We start from the raw sequence: 23373 nt of genomic DNA on the forward strand, positions 1-23373 counted from the left end.
TAGAAGACTTTTCCAGTTCTACAATTCAGAGGTAATTCCTATGAGCATTTAAGGTTACACCATCCCCCCCAGGACTGAGAACTAATATTGCAGTACTTTACCACTTGAGTCATACTCCAATCCTTTATGCTTTAGTTTCTTTTCAAAGTATAGTCTTGTGCTTTTGTCTAGGCCAGTTTGGACTCTGATCTTCTTAGTAACTGGGATTACAGGCATGGGCTATCATGCGTAGTTTAGGTTTTATTTCTTTATAATTTTTTGGGTGGCAGAGGGATATTTAAGTCCATGGTAAAAATATGACACAAAAATGACAGACAAAAATAACAGCAACTCTTCACCTTTCCCTCTATAGATAAAAGTATGACAGCTTTTACAAACCCTACTAGCTGACACTCGCATAGTACCTACCACGCCTACAGTAGCCACCGCTTACTGTCACCTCCCCAGGTGCCAGTTCCCTCACTCCACAGCCTATATGTAGTTCACTCAGTTCTCAGAACCCTGTGTGACAGCTAAGGTGAACTGAGGCACAGACAGTTAAAATTCCCAGGATTCTAGATATAATTCTAGATAGGAACAGGTCCCCCCCCCCACCTGAGATTCCTTTTAAAATGCATATAATAGTAACACTCATTCGTTCAGTCAGCAACATTCTTTTGAACATCTACTTTATACTAAGCACTCTGGGTTTAGCAGATACAAATGATACAAATATGTTCCCTGTGGTTAGAGAACTTACATTCCAGTAGCTGTGGTTTACTAAGTATTTGCTACAACACATACTGGGCTAAGTACTTCGTGTGAATTCTCATTTAATGCTAAACACACTTTCCATAACTGAGATTACATGCTTTACAGTTTTATATCCTATACATTTCTTCTGCCATTATACTGCAGCATTCCCTGTTCATAAAAATATAATCCAACATGATTCATAATGGTTACATAACCAGCCCTCTCAGTTCATTGAGCTATCAAAATTTATCAATGTATTTGATTACCACCTCTCAGTGAAGTTAGCGTTTTTCTTAATTTTTCCCCCTGCCCTCAGTTATGACTCACAAAATAGCCTTTTCCCTTCATCTATGGGTGACCCTACATACCTGAGACTCATTCTCCTAATCATCTCCTTTTTGTCTGCATTTAAAAGCAAAACTCTAAAGCTAACGCTAACAAAATGAATATGTAAGAATTATAAGAATTTTAGCTCAAACAGCTGTTCTCCCTGGGTTGGCAGGTCCGGGGGCTCCAGTGATGCCAGCCAGCTGGTTAAGTCTGTCTCCCTCCCAAACACAGCTGTCTGAAGGCAGCATTATCATATCTTCCCTAGGGATTGTAACTTTGCAACAAGATATACTGAATCACTGCACATAGCTGAGATCAACTGAGGAGAAGGCTAAGGAGAGAAGGAGACTTAAAGCAAAAGTAACATGACATCTAACTTCCAGAGCAGTTGAAACAAATATATAATGTTCCCCAATTCTACATGGTCTTTAGTTTCTTTCTGACCCTCTACAATGAAAGCAAAGTGAAAAATTATGTTGAGCTTAAAGCTTATGACCTTTAAGGAATGTTCTCCCCCCTGACTTGGTGCCTCCAAGCTATAATGAGCTGTGGCCATTTTTAAATAACACCCTAAATGTGCACCATTATCATCAACATTCTAAAGTGGCTTCTCTACGTGGGTGTTTGCACCTGTCAAGCACTAGGCTAAGTGTTCACGTGATTCATTCCTAAGCTGTAGGTCAACTCAGTGCGGAACATAGGATGACTTGTTGTGCAGTGATATCTCCTGATCCGCCATACAGGTAAGCAAGAGTGAGACCACAAGTAAAAACCTAGGACTTCAGAGAAATTACACCTGTCTAAATTAGAGCAAGGAGGAGCACGACCCAAACATTCATTAAGGACTCTACGAAGTCATCCTCTAAATTTCTATTGTTTGTTTAACTCTGAAACTTGAACACAAGGCACACTGCTTTCTTGGCCACTTTCTAGCCAGATCAAGTTGGAATTCTGATGAGAATCAGAATCATTCACAGCGGTTGGTTATTCCAATCCTATTTCATTTAGAAGAGAATCAAATGAAGCTTTCTTCAGGCTATCAGGAAGAATAATTTGGTCAGAGCTTTCTGCTGAAGGACTGGAGAATGAGCTCATGTCAACTAGGAGCAATGGATTCATGGAAGACTTCCTTCCATGCAGCTGGAACAATCTACTCATTTCACACACACTTTCCAAATTAACACAAAAAGAGGAGATTCATTGTGTCCCGTTAAAACTTACCAGCTAACAAATTTATTCCAATTTAGTCAGGAATGTCTTGCAGATAAAAGTTAAGACTGCAAGATTGCTGGAAGCTATAAAAAATAAAATTATAAAATAAAAATACCACTCTAGGTAAACCTTCTAAGTATTTCAATTTCAAGCTTCGTATAAGTGGAATTAACAGGCCTATAAATACTGAACTACCATTTCCACTCAAGCTACAAAAACCAGAAGTTAGGGTTGATTTCATCTTCGCAGTCAAGACAGCCTTGAGTTGGTTGAATCCAGGGACTGCTGGTCACTCACTCACTGGATAACACCAATAGCTTCCCTGACACTATCATCACTGATATCCACTTCATTGCCATATCACCATATGAAATATAGGAAAGGAATATAAAGTAATTTTGAGGGGAGAGAGTAAATGAGCTTTAAAATGAGACAGATGTGAATTTGAATTCTGGCTTTGAACATACTGGTTGTATGCTCTCAGATAAGGTTTTTAACCCTTCTGGACCTCTATTTCTCTTGTGAAAATGGGGATCTAACACTTCAGAGCTTTTAAAATGGTAAGGTACATAAAATGCTTAACATAGATAGCATCAGGACAAGAGATGGTAGTGGTATGAATGACAAAAAGAACCAAAATTCACTCAGTGCTTATTTACCATGATGAATTACTTATACAGATAAATTTTGTGGATTACTTCTTTCCTAATAACCATGAAAGATACTATTATTCTGGCCATTTTGTAGACGAGGAAACTAAGACTCACTGAAATTACCCAATTTGTCCAAGGTCATACAAATAAGGAAGACAGTTGGGTAGGGTGCTATAGCTTGGCTCTGAGGCTCAAACACTTGTACATTTTATACCTATTATTAAGTTGAGAGACAAGATGAAATGGAAAGATGGTAAGTTCTGGAGTCCAACAGGTAAGACTTTAGTCATTTTCTAGCTCTGTGATCTTCAGCAGAGAAAATAAATCTCTGGCCTCCAGATCTCTCATCTACAAATGTTGGAGACTCCTCAAAAAAAAAAAAAAAAAAAGGAATGAAACATAAAAGTACCCTATGATCCGTCAATACCACTCTTGGGCATTTATGCAAAAGATTACAAATCAGGATGCAGTAAAGCCATTTGTACAACACCATGTTCATGAGTGTACTGTTTTAGGTATGGGCTTTAAAGTGAAACAGACCTGAATTTCAATTCCATAGCTAAAATATGGAAACAAACCAGACAATGGGCAAATGGATCAAGAAACTGAGGTATGTATCACTGAATTTTACTCATTCATCAGGAAGAATGATGCTAAATCATTTTCAAAGAAATGGATGGACCTGGTAAAAACATGTTAATGAAATAAGAAAGGTCCGGAGAGGCAAAGGATGTATGTTTTCTCCATATGTGGAAACTAGAACTAATTTATAAATATGTAAGAAAACACATATGGTTTGTATACAAGTATACAGATAAACAAATGAAAAGAATAGGGGGAAGCAGTCACAAAATTCAATGTGTAAGCCAGATGCTGAAGGCTCATGCCTGTAATCGTAACTACACAGGAGGTTGAGATCTGAGGATCACGGTTCGAAGCTAGCCTGGGAAGAAAAGTCCCCATGATACTCTTATCTCCAATTAATCACTCAAAAGCTGGAAGTGGTGCTATGGCTCAAGTGGTAGAGTGCTAGTCTTGAGTACAAAGAGGCTCAGGGACAGTGCCCAGGCCCTGAGTTCAAGCCCCACAACCAACCAAAAAAAAGAAGAAATTCAATGTGTATTATATGACATTAAGACAATTGAGGGGAGGGGTTACATGAGGGGGTGAGAATAACTAAAGTAGTTACATCACTCAAAATGCAGTGTACTCATAAGCTGATTCATTGGATGTTAACTCCTTTGTACTACTTAAAAATAAGTTTAAAAAAATCTGGGGGAGAAAAAAGTTCCAGTACTATGGTGAGGACTAAAACACCTAACAGTTTGGTCCTCACTGTTCCATAAACCACTGCTGTGTTCAGTAATAAAGGAGACATATAGAGTGTGAGAAACAAAATAACTGGAGTTTCATAATAAATTATTTGCAGTCAGTACACAAGGATTTAATTTATAAGTGTAAATTTAATTACTGCTCTTTGCAAAACATCAATCTTAACTGCCTACAGCCATGTTAGACTTTGCTGTTCTTCTTCTCTTGTCTACCAAATTCAAATCTCTCTTGTCTCCTTCTGGCCCATCTTGACATTGTAGAGCATGGACACTTGTAGACTTTATTCTTAGACATGTTGACACTTCATTCTTACACCTTTTTTCTCGATCCCATCGGTCACATGCCCCAGCAATTTGAGAGGATTAGGAGTCCTCCTGTAAAGTGTGCGGTATACTCTTTATTATGTGCTATTATTTTTATGGGAGGAAAATTAGGTCATGATGAAGAGCTCCTGGTCTATAACTGCAAAGCAGCTCTGAGACAATAAATCACAGCAGAGGCGTGGGGGTTACGATGCAAAACAGAAAGGTCTACATAAGAAACAAGAGGGAGCATTTTCTTGAGACACAAATACCTCAGGGTCTCACGTATGATGGGGCTGGAGCGTTTAATCTGAGGAGCATCTGCCTGAGGAATGGAGGGCTACAGCTACGAGAGAGGCTCACTCTCCTCATGGGCTCCATGACAGCACCGCCAGGGGCCAGAGGAGCCATGGCCCGGCTCTTCCACACTGGCAAGCCCGGCAAGCCTCGGCAGGGCTCATTTGCTATAATCACAGAGAAGCCCGACTGAGAGGCTGTAGTTGCAGAGAGGTTTCCTAAGGACAGCTGGAAGTCTTATGTCCTGTTGATATCAGCATTTTGGCAGAGGGATCAACAATTTGGAAAGCAGTTTGGGGAGTTTTATTAAAAATCTCTTAAAAGGAACCAATTACATTTAGTCACTGAGGGTATATATAGACAGATGGCTATGACTTTTCCGTATCTCCAGATTCTGTTTCCTGTTAACATTGCTGACAGAGAGAAATACAACAACAAACAAACTCCACACCCCTATGTGAGCAGTATTAAAGGAACTTCTCAATTGAAATAATCCCTTGTTAATCTGGAGTTTGTTAGAGGGAATATATGTGTCCATATGCACAATCTCACTACACTTATGAAGAATATCTTATATAGCATGTGCCACAAAATAGAGAAAAAAGTTTTATGATAGGACAGAGGAATTCCAGCTTAGCACACAAATACTTCTAGCTTTCTTCTTTACCTGAAGGAAGACCAAATGCGTACTAAGAACCATTATAGTGCAACCAACTGTATATTACTACTACATCACCATCATAATCATTGTTGCTGATTTTAAAATGAACAATTGTAAAGTAATAAGGAAATGAAATACAACTGCCAAGCATTGATAAGTCATTTTAATGCATCTAAGTTTTGGGAAGGAAGCCCACCAATGATGCAATGGATTCTAATGCCACCAACATTTGAGAAAAAGCAGCTCACGGTAGTTTAGCAGGCCCACATCAACTTAAATCACACTTGATATCTTAAGATTCTGGGCTGATAAACTGCAAGTCTGAAGAAATGGTAATTTAAAACAACTGACCATTACCTCAGACTAAGCATGGCAAGAGCAAAAATCTTTGCCCTGTGACCATTCACCCTGCATTTGATTACAGGTATAAAAAGCAACACCCTCATGTATGTTGTCCTATGACAGAGTCCGGGAGCGAAAGTCACAGATGGGCAACCATGCTATGAGCTTTCTCCTTACAAGTCTGGTAAGAAGAAGTGAATCTCTCTTTCCCTTCTGAAAATGCTGATTTTTAAAGGTAAAAAATGTTTTTCTAGTTTTAGACACTTATTATTAGTTAGTTCTCCATATGGAGGCTTACAAAGGGTATTTGAGGACTCAACTTGCCACTACAACCACATGTCTGATGACCCCAGCTGACAGTAAATAGGACATACAAAATCCTTCCCCTATTTTCAACTTGCAGAATTGAGAACAGCAAGATCAGTGCTCCTAGCTACTCCGGAGAATGAGATTGGGAAGGCTGCAGTTCAAGGTTAGCCTAGCAAAAAGTCCATGCGACCCCATCTGTATAGGAAAATCTGGACACAGTGATGTATGAGTATCATCCTAGCCAGTCAGCCCTGTGAGAAGTATAAGTAGGAAGATTGCAGTCCAAGCTAGCCTAGGCAAAAAGCAAGACCCTTTCTCAAAAGGGCTGTGGGTATGGTTCAAGTGGCAGAGCCTGCCTACCAAGTACAAAGTCCTGTTATCACCTTTAAAAAACATTGCTGTTTTAAGGGGCTGGGGATATAGCCTAGTGGCAAGAGCGCTTGCCTCGTATACATGAAGCCCTGGGTTCGATTCCCCAGCACCACATATACAGAAAATGGCCAGAAGCGGCGCTGTGACTCAAGTGGCAGAGTGCTAGCCTTGAGCAAAAAGAACCCAGGACAGTGCTCAGGCCCTAAATCCAAGGCCCAGGACTGGCAAAAAAAAACAAAACAAACAAAAAAAAAAAACCACTGCTGTTTTAAGTCACTAGGTTGGGAGACGATGTGCTCTGTAGCAACAGGAAAGTACAAGGGGTATCATGTGACTCTCATCCATCTCTAGGGATTGATCCAATAGTTTGAAACCTGCAACCTCATTTCCATTGCATACTATTTATTACTGGATCACAATCATTATTCCTACCTCAAATAAAATGTAAGAATAGTGCACTGATTTAAGCTCTGTATTAGAACTTATTTTAAGCAAGAGTAGAGATGCTATCAGATGTAAAGGCTCTGTTGAAAGGTACTTCTGAAAGTATAGTTTCATGCTTTTGTCTAACTTGTACACTGAAGAAAACACAGAAAATTAGTAACTCCTAGAAATGTTTGTGTGAGAATATATCTGGGTATATGTTTATTTGTGTGCATGAGAGAGACAGAGACAAAGACAGATTTTCTAGAAAATTATAGCCACCCCCAAGGAATGCTATTAAAACTCATTAAGTCTTCAATGTTGTGCATTTTGAAGAACAACTCTGTGACAGTATTTTCTTTTTCTGTCAATCATGGGGCTTGAACTCAGGGCCTGGGTGCTGTCCCTGAGCTCCTTCTGCTCAAAGCTAGCACTCTACCACACTGAGCCACAGCACCCCTTCTGGTTTTCTGGTGGTTAACTAGAGGTAAGAGTCTCATGGGGACTTTTCAGGAGAGTCAAGCTTTGAACGGTGATCCTGAGATGTCAGCCTCCTGAGTAGTTAGGATTACAGGCCTTAGCCACTGGTGCTCAGCGATGGCAATACTTTCTAAGGACATAATAACTGTCTGGATTTGCTAGCTAAGGGTAAGTTCTATCAGCAGGGGTTTTATTTAGTGTCACTTTCAGAAAGGCTAGGTAATTCAAAGGAGATCCAATACTAAAGCTTCCATAGGAAAATGAGGCGGCAGCTTCTTGTTTTGTGCCAGGCTACTCCTGAAATTACATTTATAAAGGAGGTAAGTGGCTTACTCTCAGTTATAAGAAAGACAAATGTGATGAACATTAAGGAATTTCTCTCTACACCAATAGACATATCCAGGTTTTGCATATACAACTAGCCCACCATCACCCCAGACTAAAAACACATTATCTTGATGGTACCTTGGCTAACTCCTTTCTGCCTAGAAACATGACCTTCATCCTAGAACACATGTCTCCTCACACTCCTTCACTGAGGCCACAGGACCATAAATTCTACTATGATTCATTCTATTGTCTAGCATAAGCCAATGGAGAAGAATATATATTAAAGCACTGTAATACTCCCTCTATGTACAACACCAAATCAACATCAAAGGATAACATAATTTGTAGCCTGCCAAACTGAGTATTGTCATCAACCACCGGCCATATATTTACAAGCTCTGCCATGCACTTCGTATTTCTATTTCTACATGTTCTGTCCAAGACTGGATGGCAGTTTGTTCTTATGAGTCTTAATACTATTACTAGGACCCTCTCTCTCTTCCCCCCTCCCCTTTCTCCTTTTCTCCCTCCCCCCCCACCCTTTCTGCCTCCCTGAAGCCTGAAGCCTTGTTCTTTGCTAGGCAGGAGATTTACAAATGAGCCACTCTGCTAACCCTTTTAGTATTTGTTCTTTTTCTTTAAATATATATATATATGTATATGTATATATATATATATATATATATACACGGTTTTACTTTATGTACAGCTTTTGCTTGGACTAGCCTTAGACCATAATCCCTGATCTCTACCTCCCAAGTAGCTAGGATTTCAGGATTAAGTCACTGTACTACAGATTTTTGTTTGTTTGTTTGTTTGTTTCTGTCAAGTTCTTTTCAATTTAGCTTTACAGGCCCAAGGACATTCCAAGAAATTACAGTTCAAAAACCACCAGACATTCTGTGCTTTAGGGACATGAAACATAAAGAGCTCAATTTTAGAAATCTGTCTCAACATTTAAAAGGCTTTTATTTAAGAAACACTTAAATTATAAAAGTACTATCAGGGGGAGGGGCATGTTTAATAGGGACAGACTTGATTCTTATTTCCAAAAAATTCTGTCATGATTTCTAAAAACAATAGTCAACAATTACTGAAGCTTTTGACCGGCCAGACATTGTATGAGTCTTTTACATAAATTACCTCATGCAATTCTCTCGAAAGTAAAAGAAAAGAAAAAAGGAGTATGGAAGACTGGCAAACGGATCATCAAATTTGTTTCCCCTTGCTGCTGGGCAACTAGGCTGCCTTTCTCAGTTAGATGTGGTCATGTGACTGGTATAGGGAAGGAAATGTGGGGAAAATAAAAGTAACCATCTTCTAAGCATGGTCTTCTAGTCTTTCTCCCCTTCTCTACCTGCTGGCTGGTAACAGAGAAGTGGAAGACAGGGCTACAGGGTAGAAGGTGTCTAGAGATCACTGCAGCGGATGCTACCTTGAAGATACTTACACTGAACTTATGTGGACAAAATATTAACTTCTGTCCTGAGTCATTGATTGCATCTAGGGTTAAGTAATATAGATGCTCACAGTTACCCAGTTAATAAAAGACTTGAGTAAAAAGGATCTTCCCTTAGGAAAGGGCTACTACATTCCATTCCCCTTTAACCAATTCAGCCAGGCAGGAACGTTTCTGACACTCTTTATCTCTAATTAACGAAGGAAAAGATGCAGAAGTAGAGGGGTGGAGCAAGTGGTGAACTAGCCTTGAGCACAAAAGCTCAGAGATAGCACCCAGGCTCTGCATTCAAGCCCCAGAACCATCACCCACCCTAAAAAAAACAAAAAAAAAACCTACAAACCAACCCCCCACAACTACCACCCCAAGCCCCAAACATTTATTATCACAATTTTTGCAGGTCAGGAATTGGTTGGGTCAGCTTATCAGGCTGGTTTTTGATACACTCAAAATGATGACTGAGGCTTGAATAGCTCAGAAGTTAGTCTGACGATTGGCAGGAAACCTCAGTTCCCTCCTAGAGCTTAACTATCCTCACAAGTACCACCCCTAGAGTGAGCAGGCTCAGAAACCACAGAAATGATGCAAGGCCTTTCATGACGAGTCTTAGAAGTCACCTATCATTACTTTTGTCATATCTTTCTGACCACACAGACTCATCACCCCCCCATTTAGTAAGTTGGCCATCTTCACAGTGAACAGACCATTAATAGCGCAAAGCTGAGTCACCGCTGAAGGGCTCTTCCAATTCTGCATTACCTTTTCGTGGTTCTCTATTAGGATCTCAATGACAATGTTCTGAAATTTGATGTCCATGATGGCGGCCACTGTTTCCTCCTGAGGCCGAAGCAGAGTGGGTCCAAACACTACGCCAAGATTTGCCACAGTCATCAAATTCTGCTTGTGATTGTTAGCAACACTGGGAAAGAAGGAAAACATGCACAAATGAGAGAAACAGTGTGTGCAGAGATGGACAGCTGAGCTCAGTCTACCCTTCCTACCTTCCCGTCTCCCTGTCCGTTTACTCTGTACCCATCAGAATTCAGCACACCCTCAGATGCCACGAATCGAGAGAGACTTTTCTATTTGTGTTTATAGCTACTAACATTCTCAAATCTTCATTAAGCATCCAGGGTTTTTTGTTACATCAGGATGATATTCCTCATGAGTTCTAGCCTGAAACAACTAACCAACCAAGCAATCAACCAACATATGGGCCAAAGCAACCACTGCCAAAATATGAACCATTGTACCTCTGAACTCATTTGCAAGTCTAAGTACCTGCTAATCCCTTGTAGTTAAACCTTCTTGGCTACTGCTCCAACTACTGAATCATTAATATTTTCTCTAGAACAAACATAAAAACTCCCGATGGCTTTAATTCATTTACAAAACAGGCCCTACTCTTAAAATGGGAAGATCTAGTATTTAAAACTAAGTCAAACAACTCAGCACTTTAGATTCAAGTATTAAAATTCCATCCAATTAAACATGTGGCTCACATTAAGTGCAGCATGGGGCAATGAACAGAAATAAAAACACACTACTGTATATCCAGGTAGATGGCCATGTTAATATCGGGCCACAGTCATTTGTTAAATACATATGCATATTTCTGGGTAAGCAATTATTCAAAACATGTATCTGAACTCCATGCCTAAGCCTCCATGATCTCAATATAAATGTCACTTGCTTGTTTGCTGGCCCTGTGTAAAAAATAAATAAATAAACAAATAACACAAAAAGTGATGCGCTAGCAACAAGTAAAACGTTCATGCCCTTCAGAATCCTTAAGAACATAGCCGGAGCTTCTCTAAATCACCTGCTGAAAAAAGGAAGCAACTCATTACTACGTGGAACCTAGAGAGAACTTAGGCAGAGATGGGCAGTTAGACAGACCTGCTTCCCTGGCATTCAGTGCTATTTATACTGAGCTTTTCCGCCACACACAATTCTATCAATGCTTGCACTGTTTCTCTTGTGTAGTTCTATTATGTAGGAGGGAAAGAGATTATTCTACCTAAAGTGCCAATTTTTAAACTGAGCCTTCATTGAAATACTACATCAACCAAGTTTATCAGCAAATGTGCACTTTCTATAATTTTTTGAGGCACAATTTAATTTAACTTCCTCCTTTTAAAGGGGGCGGGTGTGGTTAGGGCAATGGGATTTTAATTGTGGCATAGGTCAACGAGGGATAAATTTTGTTTTTTGACTGTAAAGAAATAACCTGTAGCAGAGACTGACCACAGGTATATTCTAGCCTCTTTCTACTCCACAAAAGGATATTTTGTAAGTATTTTCTTAGTTCTACCTGAGACTGGTGGTTTTACTTAGATATTTTCAATCTGCCCAGAACCACTTCATGCTGTATGTCTGAAAGAGTTCCAATAGCTGGTCAAGTCGGACCCAGCAAGGAAAGACCTGGTTGCCGAATTACAATCAACAGCAGCCACACTTACAACCTGCCCCTTGCACCACAGCTTCCCACGCAGGTTCTTGTGCGGGGGTGGGGGGTGGGGTTGGCAGGATTCTCTGTCCTTATACTTCCATACTTCCCTCCCAAATGGCTTACCTCTCTTTTCACAGAAGCCCCTGGTAACTTCAGATGCGAACCCCTTAACAAACTGTACGTACTTATGGATGAAAGCATTTTCAAACTGTAGGCCAGTATAAAAATACATAGCTTGGAAGGCGATTCTTTTCTCCCACCATGCTTTCCCACTACTACTAACTTTAATCCCTGACTTTAACAGGTCTACATTCAGTTTTACTCCACCCACCACAACCAGCTTTTATCTGCAACACAGTTCTGCCAGTCACAACTCTGCTGAAAACTATACTCACATCTTTCTTGTCATACGTGATTCTGCTGTTTAATTGTTCTGATAACAACAATAAACCAATGGTGAGTCCTTCTATCTTTTATTTTTCTCTTTGTTGTGCTGGCAATCAAATTAAGGGCCTAGAACATGACAGACAAGTGTTGACTATCAAGCTACACCCAAAACTGGATTTCTCAGAAACAGCACACTTTCTCCAAGTCATCTTAAAGCCTTCCTCTGCCACTTCCCAAATCTGGATCACTGGAAAAGTAACCTGGCATTCTAAACACCAAGCTTTTGTTGCCTCCTTTGTGAAAACAAAAGGAGGTGGCAGTCAGGGTAAATGGCACACCCCTTGGCATGATATAAGGACTAAAGGTGATCATACATTGGATATTCAGTGCTAAGGAGTTTTCACAATGTCCTCTGGGTGCTTTCCTACCTCTCTGTCTTTGTGCATGGCATTCTTCTGTCTAGAACGTTCTTAATCTTCTTTCCCTCTTTGGCAAACTTTCTGCAAGGCTCATCTCAAATCTTCCCTCTTTCTACTTCTTTTCTGGTCACCTCCAGATCCTCTACGTCTGACACAGACAGGCCTGTCAGCCCGCTCCTGTATTTATTACGTGCTGTTGATATATTTCTACCAAGCCTGAGGGCAGGGCTTGTGGTATTTAACTTGACAGTGCTACTTCTGAGTATGATGTTTGACCCAGGTGAAGCACAGTGAATGTTCACTGCAGGATTAAAGGATGAGAAGAGCTTCTTGGTAAACATAAAACTAGTCTCCGCTCATCTACTACTTAAAAAAAAACAACCCAAAAACCTTCAAAGTATTATTGGCAATTCTGGGGGAATGCATGTGAACGATCGTACACTCCCTTTCCAAAATCTCAAGCTGCGTTCTACCTCTTAGATTTAATTAATGAGTAATAATTACTCTGATTTGCAGGTCCCAACGCCCAAAGGCCTTTGGAAAAAAGCACAGTAATTCTGGATCAGCAAGTCTGAATATAAATAGATTTGAGACTACCCAGCAGAATTCATTTCCCTTTTAATGATCCATTTTATTTGGGAACTTACAAAACACATTGATCAAAGCCTTAGGAAACTTTTTGGGGAAAGCTTGCACCTTTTCATTGCTAACTACCATTATCTTTTGGCACACTGAAGTAATCAATTATTCTGTCACTTGATTATTACAGCTCACAACTTGGTACAGCTATGTTCATTACTCTAGAATGAATTATTAATGACTTGAGATCTCTATGTATCCCAGAGAGAAAGGCCCAGACCTCAGCCTCTGCTGGCACCAGCCATGCATTATTGCTTGATGGATTTACAGATGTGTGGGAAGCAGGCTGGCAAAACCCTGGGAAGCTGGTCCAGCAGAGGCCATGAGACTCATTCATTAGTGTGGCCCATAAAACACAGATTGCCTGCTTTCTGTTCCTGTAATTGAGCTGCCTGAGCTCTTCCTCACAGCATCCAGCGAGTCATGTTGAGTCTTGACTTAAATCCACACAGAGACGTATCTTGTGCATTGTACACTGTTCTGAAAGAGTCTGACACATGCCTGTCAGATCCTGGGTCCAGATGGGCCACTGTGTTGGGATACCATCCGTGTGCACTGCCAAGGCAGAACAAGTCCTGCAGCAGGCTTGAAAGCTTTGCAGGTGGCAGATAAACAGTTCCACATGTGATTCCCACTTGGGGAGACCCAGTCCCTTTTGTCATCGTTGGAGTTTTCTGTCAACCAAGAAGCAGTATATCTCCCACCGGGCATGCCTTTGGGCAATCGTCAGAGAAACTGCAGCCCATGTTCCATCCAGATCCCTCCTGAATCGCAATTAATGAGGAAAGAACATGTCCTCATGAAAACGGACTTTGAAGGGGGACTTCTTGACAGTTTCATTTCCAGAGAAAATAGCTGGACACTCCGGGTTGGTCCAACACCCTCTGAGAGGCAGACGGAGGTAAACTGCTTCCAGATGAGAATAGTGATGTTGATGGGGGCAGGGGGCTTAGGAGGGAACAAACCATAGCCAACCCTTTGGGAGCCTATAGAGACAAAGCCCCATGCTGTCTGTCCTAGAAACTACATCTGTTTTCCTTGAGTTGAAATGAGAGCTAGAGCACTCTAAGCCCTAAGGAGTTCTCTGTAACCACACCAATCCTGAAGGACTCCAATACATATGCCTGCCTGCTGAAGGGTTTGCAAATTGGTTGGATCTTGAGCTCTGGCGTGCTAGGTTCCCTCAACACAACGTGGTGACAGGACAGTAGTGTCTGTGTGGACCGAGCATGCCATCACTTCCCTACCATCCTTTGTTTCAGCTTCCAATGGCAATGATAATAAGTTAAAACTTTCACGTGTTTTAGACTTTACAAAAAGTTTTACAGGGGCTGGGGATATAGCCTAGCGGCAAGAGTGCCTGCCTCGGATACACGAGGCCCTAGGTTCAATTCCCCAGCACCACATATACAGAAAACAGCCAGAAGCGGCGCTGTGGCTCAGGTGGCAGAGTGCTAGCCTTGAGCGGGAAGAAGCCAGGGACAGTGCTCAGGCCCTGAGTCCAAGGCCCAGGACTGGCCAAAAAAAAAAAAAAAAAAGTTTTACAGCAATCTTTTATGCTTATTTGACCTCTATTACTAACTCCAGACAGAAGCTCCCAAACTTTCTGACAGTGATCCAAAGTATGACACCCATCTTCCCATATAATATTTCATCAGTACATTCATCCATATAGACACGTATGAACAGACAGGCAGAAATACACACAGACACCTGATATATCACAAACAAAAATTTCAGTAACACTAAGTAGAGTTTATTCTGATATTTTCTAATTTTTAATCCACTAACTTGGCTTTATTACCCCCACTGTTACGTCATGAACGTGGAAAAACACGGCTGCAGGGAATAGTGGGCAAATATGAGTATATAAGAACGGAAGTAAAGCAAAGGCAAGGCAGTATCACACTGGATGAGTCCGATGGAGACCACCAGCTGCCACAGCACACGACCCCCGAACCCTCTCGCTCAAATGTAGGATGGAAACAACATTACCTACCTTATTAACACTGGAAGCTGATCCAGCATGATAATGTAAGTAAATCTCCTAGCACAAAATAATGGCTTCATACGTGACAGCTGCTGCTGTCATGGTAACAGTTAAGGCAGAAGTGATGGTAGTAAATGCCAGTTTAAAGCCACGCCACGAGCTGGTGGTCTCCCTTGGCAGTCTGTCTAGGACCCTCCAATGGCTGCTTCTGCCTGGGGCAAGGAGCCCCATCTTCCCTACGTACATTTTAAGGGTTTCTGTCATCCTATTTACCTGTATTTCTCTTCTTAAAGTTATGACATACTTCAAATCTATAGAAAGTTTCAAGCATAAGATGCTCATGTTCTATCATTCCCCTAAGAAGGACCCTTGGGAAGTCAAAGCAAAGCCATCAGTGTCACTCTGCTTCCCATACCAACAACCATGTTGGTTAGAGGCCTGGCCTCTAACCAACCAAGGCCCTATCACCCTGCCAAGGCCTGCTCCGAGCACCACCCAGCCCATTGGCAGTCCCATTAAACTGTGTCCTCTAACAGATGTGTTCTAGTTGACCCAAGGGAACATTTCTACATTGGACTGCCCCTATCTCCCAGGAGCTGCAGCACTAGGAGCTGGATCCTGAGAGGCCTCCTCCTCCTCCTCCTCCTGCTCCTCCTCCACCTCCTCCTTTTTCTTATTCTTCTTCTTCGTCTTCCTCCACCCTCTCCTCCTCCACCTCAATGGTACACCATAGATGAACAATTCTGAAAGTGGGCACCCAACTACAGTAAGCATCACCTTTATCTCCAAGTTTCCTCAGGGAAATTCCAAGTCTGGGGCCCAGAAGGAGTTACTAGAGATGAAGGCTAACACTACATGAGTTCTGTGGTTGTTTGGTTGGTTCTGTTTTGTTTCTCAGTTAACCAGCTAAGTCTGAGTTTCCACAGTTGTCAATATGGTTCCTTTTACTACCTCTAAATTCATCCTTAGTACATAATGGGGAATGTTCGGGAGTGAGGGAATCCTGAGTATTTCTATGTAGTGTGTTGCCTGGATACCATCTGGCCTTGTTGTAGCTGGACCAGTCTGGAGGGTACTGAAGAGTCTCTGCTGAGAAAACTCATCAGGGCCATAAATACAATTTTTCTGAACCTCCCCAATGGCTGGCACCAGAAAGAGAGTACACAATCATTTGTACTGTGGGCATAGGGTCATACTCATCATTTAACATCGTCCTGGAAATGATTATCTGGTGAAGAGCCCGACTTTCAACCTTAACTGAGTGTTCATGAAGAGTTTATAGAGCATTCCCTTAACCTTTAGGGAAACCATTTCAGACAGACACAAAAGCTACCATTTTACATCAAAGCACTGGGAAGTGAAGTAACTTGCCTGAGGTTAAACAACTAATGAAGAGGAAACAAAGTCAGCAGGGCCAGTCCTCTTAACCTTATCTCCCAGTTTTCTTAAACTTTGGCTCTCAGCTGCTCCTACAAAACTAAAGGTATGTTCAGCCGGCATAAATAAATAGAGGTACTCTTTTTCCTTAGAAAAAAACAGAACAAACAAACGTACAGTCACACACTCAAGATTCAGCAGGGAGAAAATAGAGGAGAAAAAGGATGCTTCCTCATTTATCACCCAAATACTAAACTGGATTGGAAGAGAGGAGGGGGAGGAAGAGAAGGAAGAGGAAGAGGTGGAGGGAGGAACACAGTAAAAAATGTCTTCATGCCTGGCAAAATGATGAAAATGATGAACTGCTCCCCAAATACCATTTGTAGCTGGCTGGCACTGAGAGCTGCTTTCTAATAATGAAAGAATAAAAGCTATTGGATTGAGATAGAAGAATAAATTAAAAGGAAAAAATGGTTTCTATAGCCCAACACAGACACAATGATGGTTGTACATATAGTTTTCCAGGCTGTACTGGTCGTATCTAACATGCCAAGGCTCTGTGAGGAGCTAGCTATGTGTTCTCTCTTTTGATGAGCTGTACAAACTACATTCCAGATGGGTATAAATCACCACTGAGTTGTGATATGTGGCAAATAAACTACTTATGCCAACTTTAACCCAACTTACAGAGGCTCACTTGGTCCCCGGTCCTTAGAGGAAAGGAAAAAGAATGTGTGTGATGCAGCAAAGACAAGGTCTCTCTTTGTGTACAGCCAGCAATCCAAGCAAGAGTGTTCTAAAGTTAGAGAGTGCAGCCAGCTTTGTTTCCACTCTGCTTGCCTCAAATGCAGCTCCACTTTCTATTCTGAATTCACCAAGGGTTTCTAACTGGTTTAAATTTCAAGCTGAAAACCCTTGGCACCACATTATGGTGGGTCCTCAGAAAATCGAACACAGGCTGGGAACGGGGCTCAGTGGTGGAGTGCTTGCCTAACATGCACAAAGCCCTGGGTTCAATTTCTCAGCTCCACATAAGCAGAAAAAGCTGGAAGTGGTACTAGCCTTGAGCAAAAAGAAGCCAGGCCCTGAGTCTAAGCCCCAGGACTGGCAAAAAATTATAATAATTTAAAAAAGTCAAACATAGAACTGCCTTATCATATAACCCAACCTAGTTCTGGGTATTTTCCCCAAAGAACTGAAAGCAAAGTCTTTAAAACAGGGGTTTACATACATATTTTCATGGCAGTTTTTTTCACAGTAGCTGTAACACAGAAACAACCCAAATGTCCATGGATGGATGAATGAATGGTTCAGCAAAATATGGAATCTACTTTGCAATGGAAGAACATCCTAACATGCCAAAATATGGATGAGCCCAAGGATATTACACATCATACAACAAGCTAGTCACAAAAAGACAAACACTGTCTGACTTCACTTAAAAGAATACTTAAAAGTAGTCAACTTTATAGAGACAGAATGTAGAATGATGGTTGCCATGGAATTAGAAAAAAAAAAGATGGAATTACAAAGATTTTCAAGGTGGGCATAGTGTCTCACACTTGTAATCCTAGCTACTTGTGAACAGAATGGGGGAGGGGAGAACATATCCAGAGGTAATGTTTACATGTCAGCCTGGGTAAGAGAACCCACCGTATCCAACCAAAAGCTCCATCCAAGAAGAGCACACATGTTCTCTCAGCTACATGGGAAGCATGGATAGGAGGGTTATGAGCCAGAACAGCACATACAAAAAAGCAGGACTTCCACTCAATAAACAACGAAAGAAACGGGTTTGGAGGGGAGGGGAGGCTCAAATGGTAGAGTACCTACCTAGCAAATGTAAAGCCCTCTATTCAACTCAGTACAGCTTCCCTCCCCTGACCTCCAAAAAGTTTCAGTTTTATAACATGAAAAGTTCAGAGAAGAATACGGTAATAATTGTCCCATCTACACTGTTGAACTACTGAACTGTAAAAAAAAAATGGCTAAGATGGTGAACTTTATGTCATGTATACTTTATAAAAATAAACTTAAAAAGAAAATTAGAGACAGCTTTTGGCAGATCTCATTAATACTGCTGGCCTCTCAAGACCCTTTGCAAGCACATTTCCCTTTACTCTTTGACCACTAGGCTAAAGTCTCCGGAGGCCTCCTGTCTTCTTCCTAAGCAGCCCCTTGCTTCCTGGGAGCCCCAAGCTCTCCCCCCAATGCCACTCACTTCTTCAAAGGGGTCTTTCTGGCTTTCTCACTCCAGGTCAGATCTCTGATTATGATTCTAATTCCTGGATTCATTGGTGGCACTTACTAAATTACAAATATGTCATCATTCATTAAATTTCCATGCTTATTAAGAGCTCCAAGGAGAGAGATGGTATGAGCATCCCTACTGCCACATAGCAAGTGCCTTGCAGTTTGCTATATCATGTGTTGGGGAAGACACACACAGACACACACACACACACACACACACACACACACACACACACACACCACAGGTGCTTTGGAGGACATGTTCTTATAAGTGCACCCAGGCCCAGCTGCACTAAATGCAATGTTCAAATGTTCTGCTTAATCCACTGCTGCTGCAGTGTTTGCTAACAGGGGCAATGGAGGGCATACAGACTGGCTTATTCTTACAACAACGTCACAAAACAGATTCAGTCTCTCTTCTTGGTCACACTAGTCTGGAAGGTATGAAGGCCATAAAATATTAAAAGGGTTTAATAATCATTATTATATGCATTACCTAATATGCATTATATAATATAGCATAATGCTCACATTATTATGCTGGTTTCCTTCCAATACATTGACTAAACCTGCTAGGATACAGATTCCTGTGTCTTTTTCTTTTATGTTTCTGAAATCCCTTTATTTTCTGCCTGCCTTTGATTATTACTATAATTGTCCTCAAGAATAACAGCAACTAGCATTAACTGAGTATTTACTGTGAGACAGGCATAAGCACTCCATCAATTATCTCATTTGATCTTTAAAATTACCCCATGAGGTAAGTTCCATTATTCTCCCACATGAACAGGCTGAGAGTTCCACAAATTCAGAAATTTGTCCTAGGTCATATATATAATAAGTCATAGACTCAGAATTCAAATCCAAACAGTCTGCAAAGTGGTTTCAGACCTAATACAGTATGTGTGTGTGTGTGTGTGTGTGTGTGTGTTTGTGAGAGAGAGAGAGAGAGAGAGAGAGAGAGAGAGAGAGAGAGAGAGAGAGAAAGAGAGAGAATGAATATATATCTGTTTACCTCACTGGCTTCTCTTCTATATGACCTTACTTTAAGGAAATCATACAGCAAAGGGGGAACCTGCTCATTTTTTAAAGCTTACTTGATAGCAAACAACAATATTAGAGTCATTTGTGTCCACTGGCTGTTACTGGCAATAAGCTAATCTGGGTCATTGTACTTACTGGAATCCCTGTGGATTTAGGACAGGTTTCATTAACAAAAGAGCTTTATTTTTGTTGTGAGTTGCCTAGTAAATTAGTCACTATCTTTTGGAGCCTGCAAATAAGCCACTTATAATTTTATTTGTCCTACACTGTGTTGGCTCCTAGGTACTTGAATATTTTTATGTACAAGGGATGCACCTTCCTTACACCCAGGGATTTGCTGATTCACTTTGACCTGTTTGGATCTGGAGGTCTAGCTCCAGCCTGGTCTAGTCCACAGGCCCCAGTGGGGAAGAACAGCCTTCACTTAGAAAAAGGCCTGCAGAGAAGCTGACAGAGGCAGCTGCCCTTCCTGGAAAATTACTTAACTATTTCAAATTGCATAACAATCAATTCTAGGACCCAATGTAATTAACATTTGCAAAGCACTTTATAGTTTATAAAATGCTTTCACATTCATTATCACGATTTTCTTGATTAGTTCTCAAATCTAGAGAGAGGCCAGAAGGCAAACAGAGAAAATACACAAGTGTGGATGTACACACCAAAATGATGTCACCAATCATAGGTACAGGCATCAGTTCCTGTGAGTCAGCCCATCATCTTTAAGTTACCCTGCCCAAAAGACTGGCCATGGAAGCGCTGCTTTAGGGCTTTCTACCCAAAGAAGGAGGTTCAAGCTGACCAGCACAGAGGTCATAGTACAGCCCCTAATTCTTCAATTATAAAATATTTTAAGTGCCTATTATGTAGATGATTGCTTTGAGTGCTAAGATACATCAGTGAACAAAATTGACTCTCTTTCATCCACCCTCCCCTTCTGTCCCTGACCCCTTTACAACATCCGTTGTCTTAGAGAAATTTTGGCATTTGGGGAATAGGAAAATAGCAAATAAATAGCAAATAAAATATAAGGTATTCGTATGAAACTGTAACCTCTCTGTACATCAGTTTGATAATAAAAATTTGAAAAATAAATAAATAAAATGCTACAAAAAAAATATATATAAGGTATTATGGGGAAACAGCAGGGAAAGGGGATAGGGAGTATTGGGGCATGTTTGCAACTTTAAAAGGTGGTCAGGGAAGCCTCACTAGAAGGAGGTATGGGATAATAATCTTAATGAGGTTACGAAGCTCTGTGGACATCTATAAACAGATACAAGCTCTTAAGATGGAAATGTACATGACATGCTGGCCACACTAAATGAGAGTCCCTGTACCAGGAGCAGAGCAAGCCAAGAGGACAGTATTAGAAGAAGTCAGAGAGGTAATGAACTTGAGGGCAGCAAATCCTGGAAGGCTTTGCAGGCCACTGTAAGGGCTTTGTTCTTCACTAAGTGAGATGAAAAGCAATTAGAAAATTCTCTTCAGAGGGGTAATCTAATATTAGCCATCTCTTTCTGTAGACTCAGAAAAGTCCTGGCTGCTAATACTTAAATGCTCAAATTCCATGGTCATTATCTCTCAAAGAGAGGAACGACTTCACATATGACCATAATGTCCATAAGAGAATTCGACACGTGTACAAAGCAGAACGCAGCACTGTTTTATTGTACTCAGGTGACCATGTGTGTCAGGATCTTTGTATTTTGCCCATGATTATACTATCCTGGCAGGTCTCTGCAACTGTTCCATTTCCCCATTAGTTACTGTGAAGGGAATACAACTCTAGAAAGCCCACAAAGAGAAGAGAAATCTTGGCCAGCCCCAACAGGTGGCCTAGAATCTAAGTGACAACAGCCTCTATGTGCTACTTATCTGATATCCAGCTAATAGTCACCAAGGAGCAACCCCACTAACGATCTTAACAAAACACAGAGTACACTGACCGTAACTACAAAACTTCCTTTAATTAGTTAAAAGAAATATCAGTCTTCAGAAGCCAGATTCATATTGTGCGCCCCATTTTACAGATAAAAGAACAAGGGCAAAAGAAGCTAAACCAAAGGCTAAAGGATTAGCCCAGCCGTCTGGTTTAGCTCTCATAAGAGCAGTAGCTCGAGGCTGAGCACTAGTAAATTCTCATCTCTTACAAGATGCAAAGCTTGTTTCTGAAAGCTTGTTTCTGCTTTATGGAAATGATCATAATCTTTCTTGGAAAGAAGACCAAGATTCCATATCCACAGAAGGGATTATGAGAAATATTACAGAGAAAAGAATGACAGATTGATAGAGAGAGAAAGCAAAGCACTCACTCAGGCAAGAACCCACCCTGGGTAATCTAGCTCCTTTCATGGAGATCTTTCAAATGAGGGAAGTAGTCCAGCAGACTGGCATATTTTTTAAAAAGAGTGTGCTTTCACCCCAAAAAGGAAACAGAAAGTCGCATTCCTTGCCCTGAGTATATAACCAATGCAGAAGCTGAAGTTGAAAGGCTGGATTTATTTCAAGAACCAATCAAACTACTAGAATTTATAGTCACGCGTGCGCACGCGTGTGTGTGTGTGTGTGTGTGCGCGCGCGCGCACGCATGTTTAATTAATAGAGAAAAATAGCTATTTATGATCTGAAAAAGTTTACGGCTCTTCACGAACAAGAACTGGAGGTCTGATGTTTCAAGAAAGAAAGATGAGGGCTGGGAATACGGCCTAGTGGTCGAGTGCTTGCCTCGCATACATGAAGCCCTGGGTTCGATTCCTCAGCACCACATATATGGAAAAAGCCAGAAGTGGCGCTGTGGCTCAAGGGGTAGAGTGCTAGCCTTGAGCAAAAAGAAGCCAGGGACAGTGCTCAGGCCCTGAGTCCAAGCCCCAGGACCAGTAAAAAAAAGAAAGAAAGAAAGAAAGATGAAAAACATCTCAGATCTCTAGTATCCATGAAGAATTATCTGAATTGTGTACCAACATTCTTTATGTTCATATATCTAAGGCTGATGAGTAGAATTCATTAAAAAAATACATTTCTCTTCACAGTTTACAGAAGTTAGAAAGAAATCTGAGTGGATTCTACCTTGTACTTTTCTTCACTGATAAAGCTCTGGGTCAGTATATCCTAGTTCCTTGCTGCACCCAATTGTTATCTCCCCAAGTTTCAATTTATTTCAAGCCCAAGGAAACAACAGCTCCTCATATTTATTTATACATATAAATAATTGTGTGTATAGATAGTGATGGATGTTACAATTAGAGGGAACACACAAACCTTTCTATTGCAATCACTGCCTTAATGACAACGGAATTGTCAGGGAATGATGCGATATCGTTTTTAATTCAACACATGCACAGAATAATTTATTTTCCTCATAAGCAGCACAAGACTGGGAAGTTATGGAATTCTATTATCTTGAAAACAAATCTCAAACCTCAGTATAAGGTCAACAAATAGGCACTAGAGATTGAAAGTGAGAAAACCAATCTATCATTAGACAGAGAACAGTCGCTAGTGTCTGATGGCGGAGACAAGAGGGGAGCTGTGATCTGTTTCCCCGATCCACCAACATTCAGGCTTTCTTTCGC

The 23373-nt window shown here is 41.0% G+C and overlaps 1 protein-coding gene across 1 annotated transcript in view; it reads right to left on the reverse strand.

The window, feature by feature from the left end:
* Arhgap26 (Rho GTPase activating protein 26) overlaps positions 1-23373 on the reverse strand; it is a 395353-nt gene that overhangs the window by 84829 nt on the left and 287151 nt on the right. Inside the window, exon 18 of the mRNA XM_048331455.1 lies at positions 9997-10156. Coding sequence (XP_048187412.1) covers positions 9997-10156 — 160 coding nt within the window. The remainder of the gene's footprint in view (positions 1-9996; positions 10157-23373) is intronic.

This window comes from Perognathus longimembris, chromosome 22 (genome assembly GCF_023159225.1).
Source record: "Perognathus longimembris pacificus isolate PPM17 chromosome 22, ASM2315922v1, whole genome shotgun sequence".
Classification (NCBI taxonomy): Eukaryota; Metazoa; Chordata; class Mammalia; order Rodentia; family Heteromyidae; genus Perognathus; species Perognathus longimembris.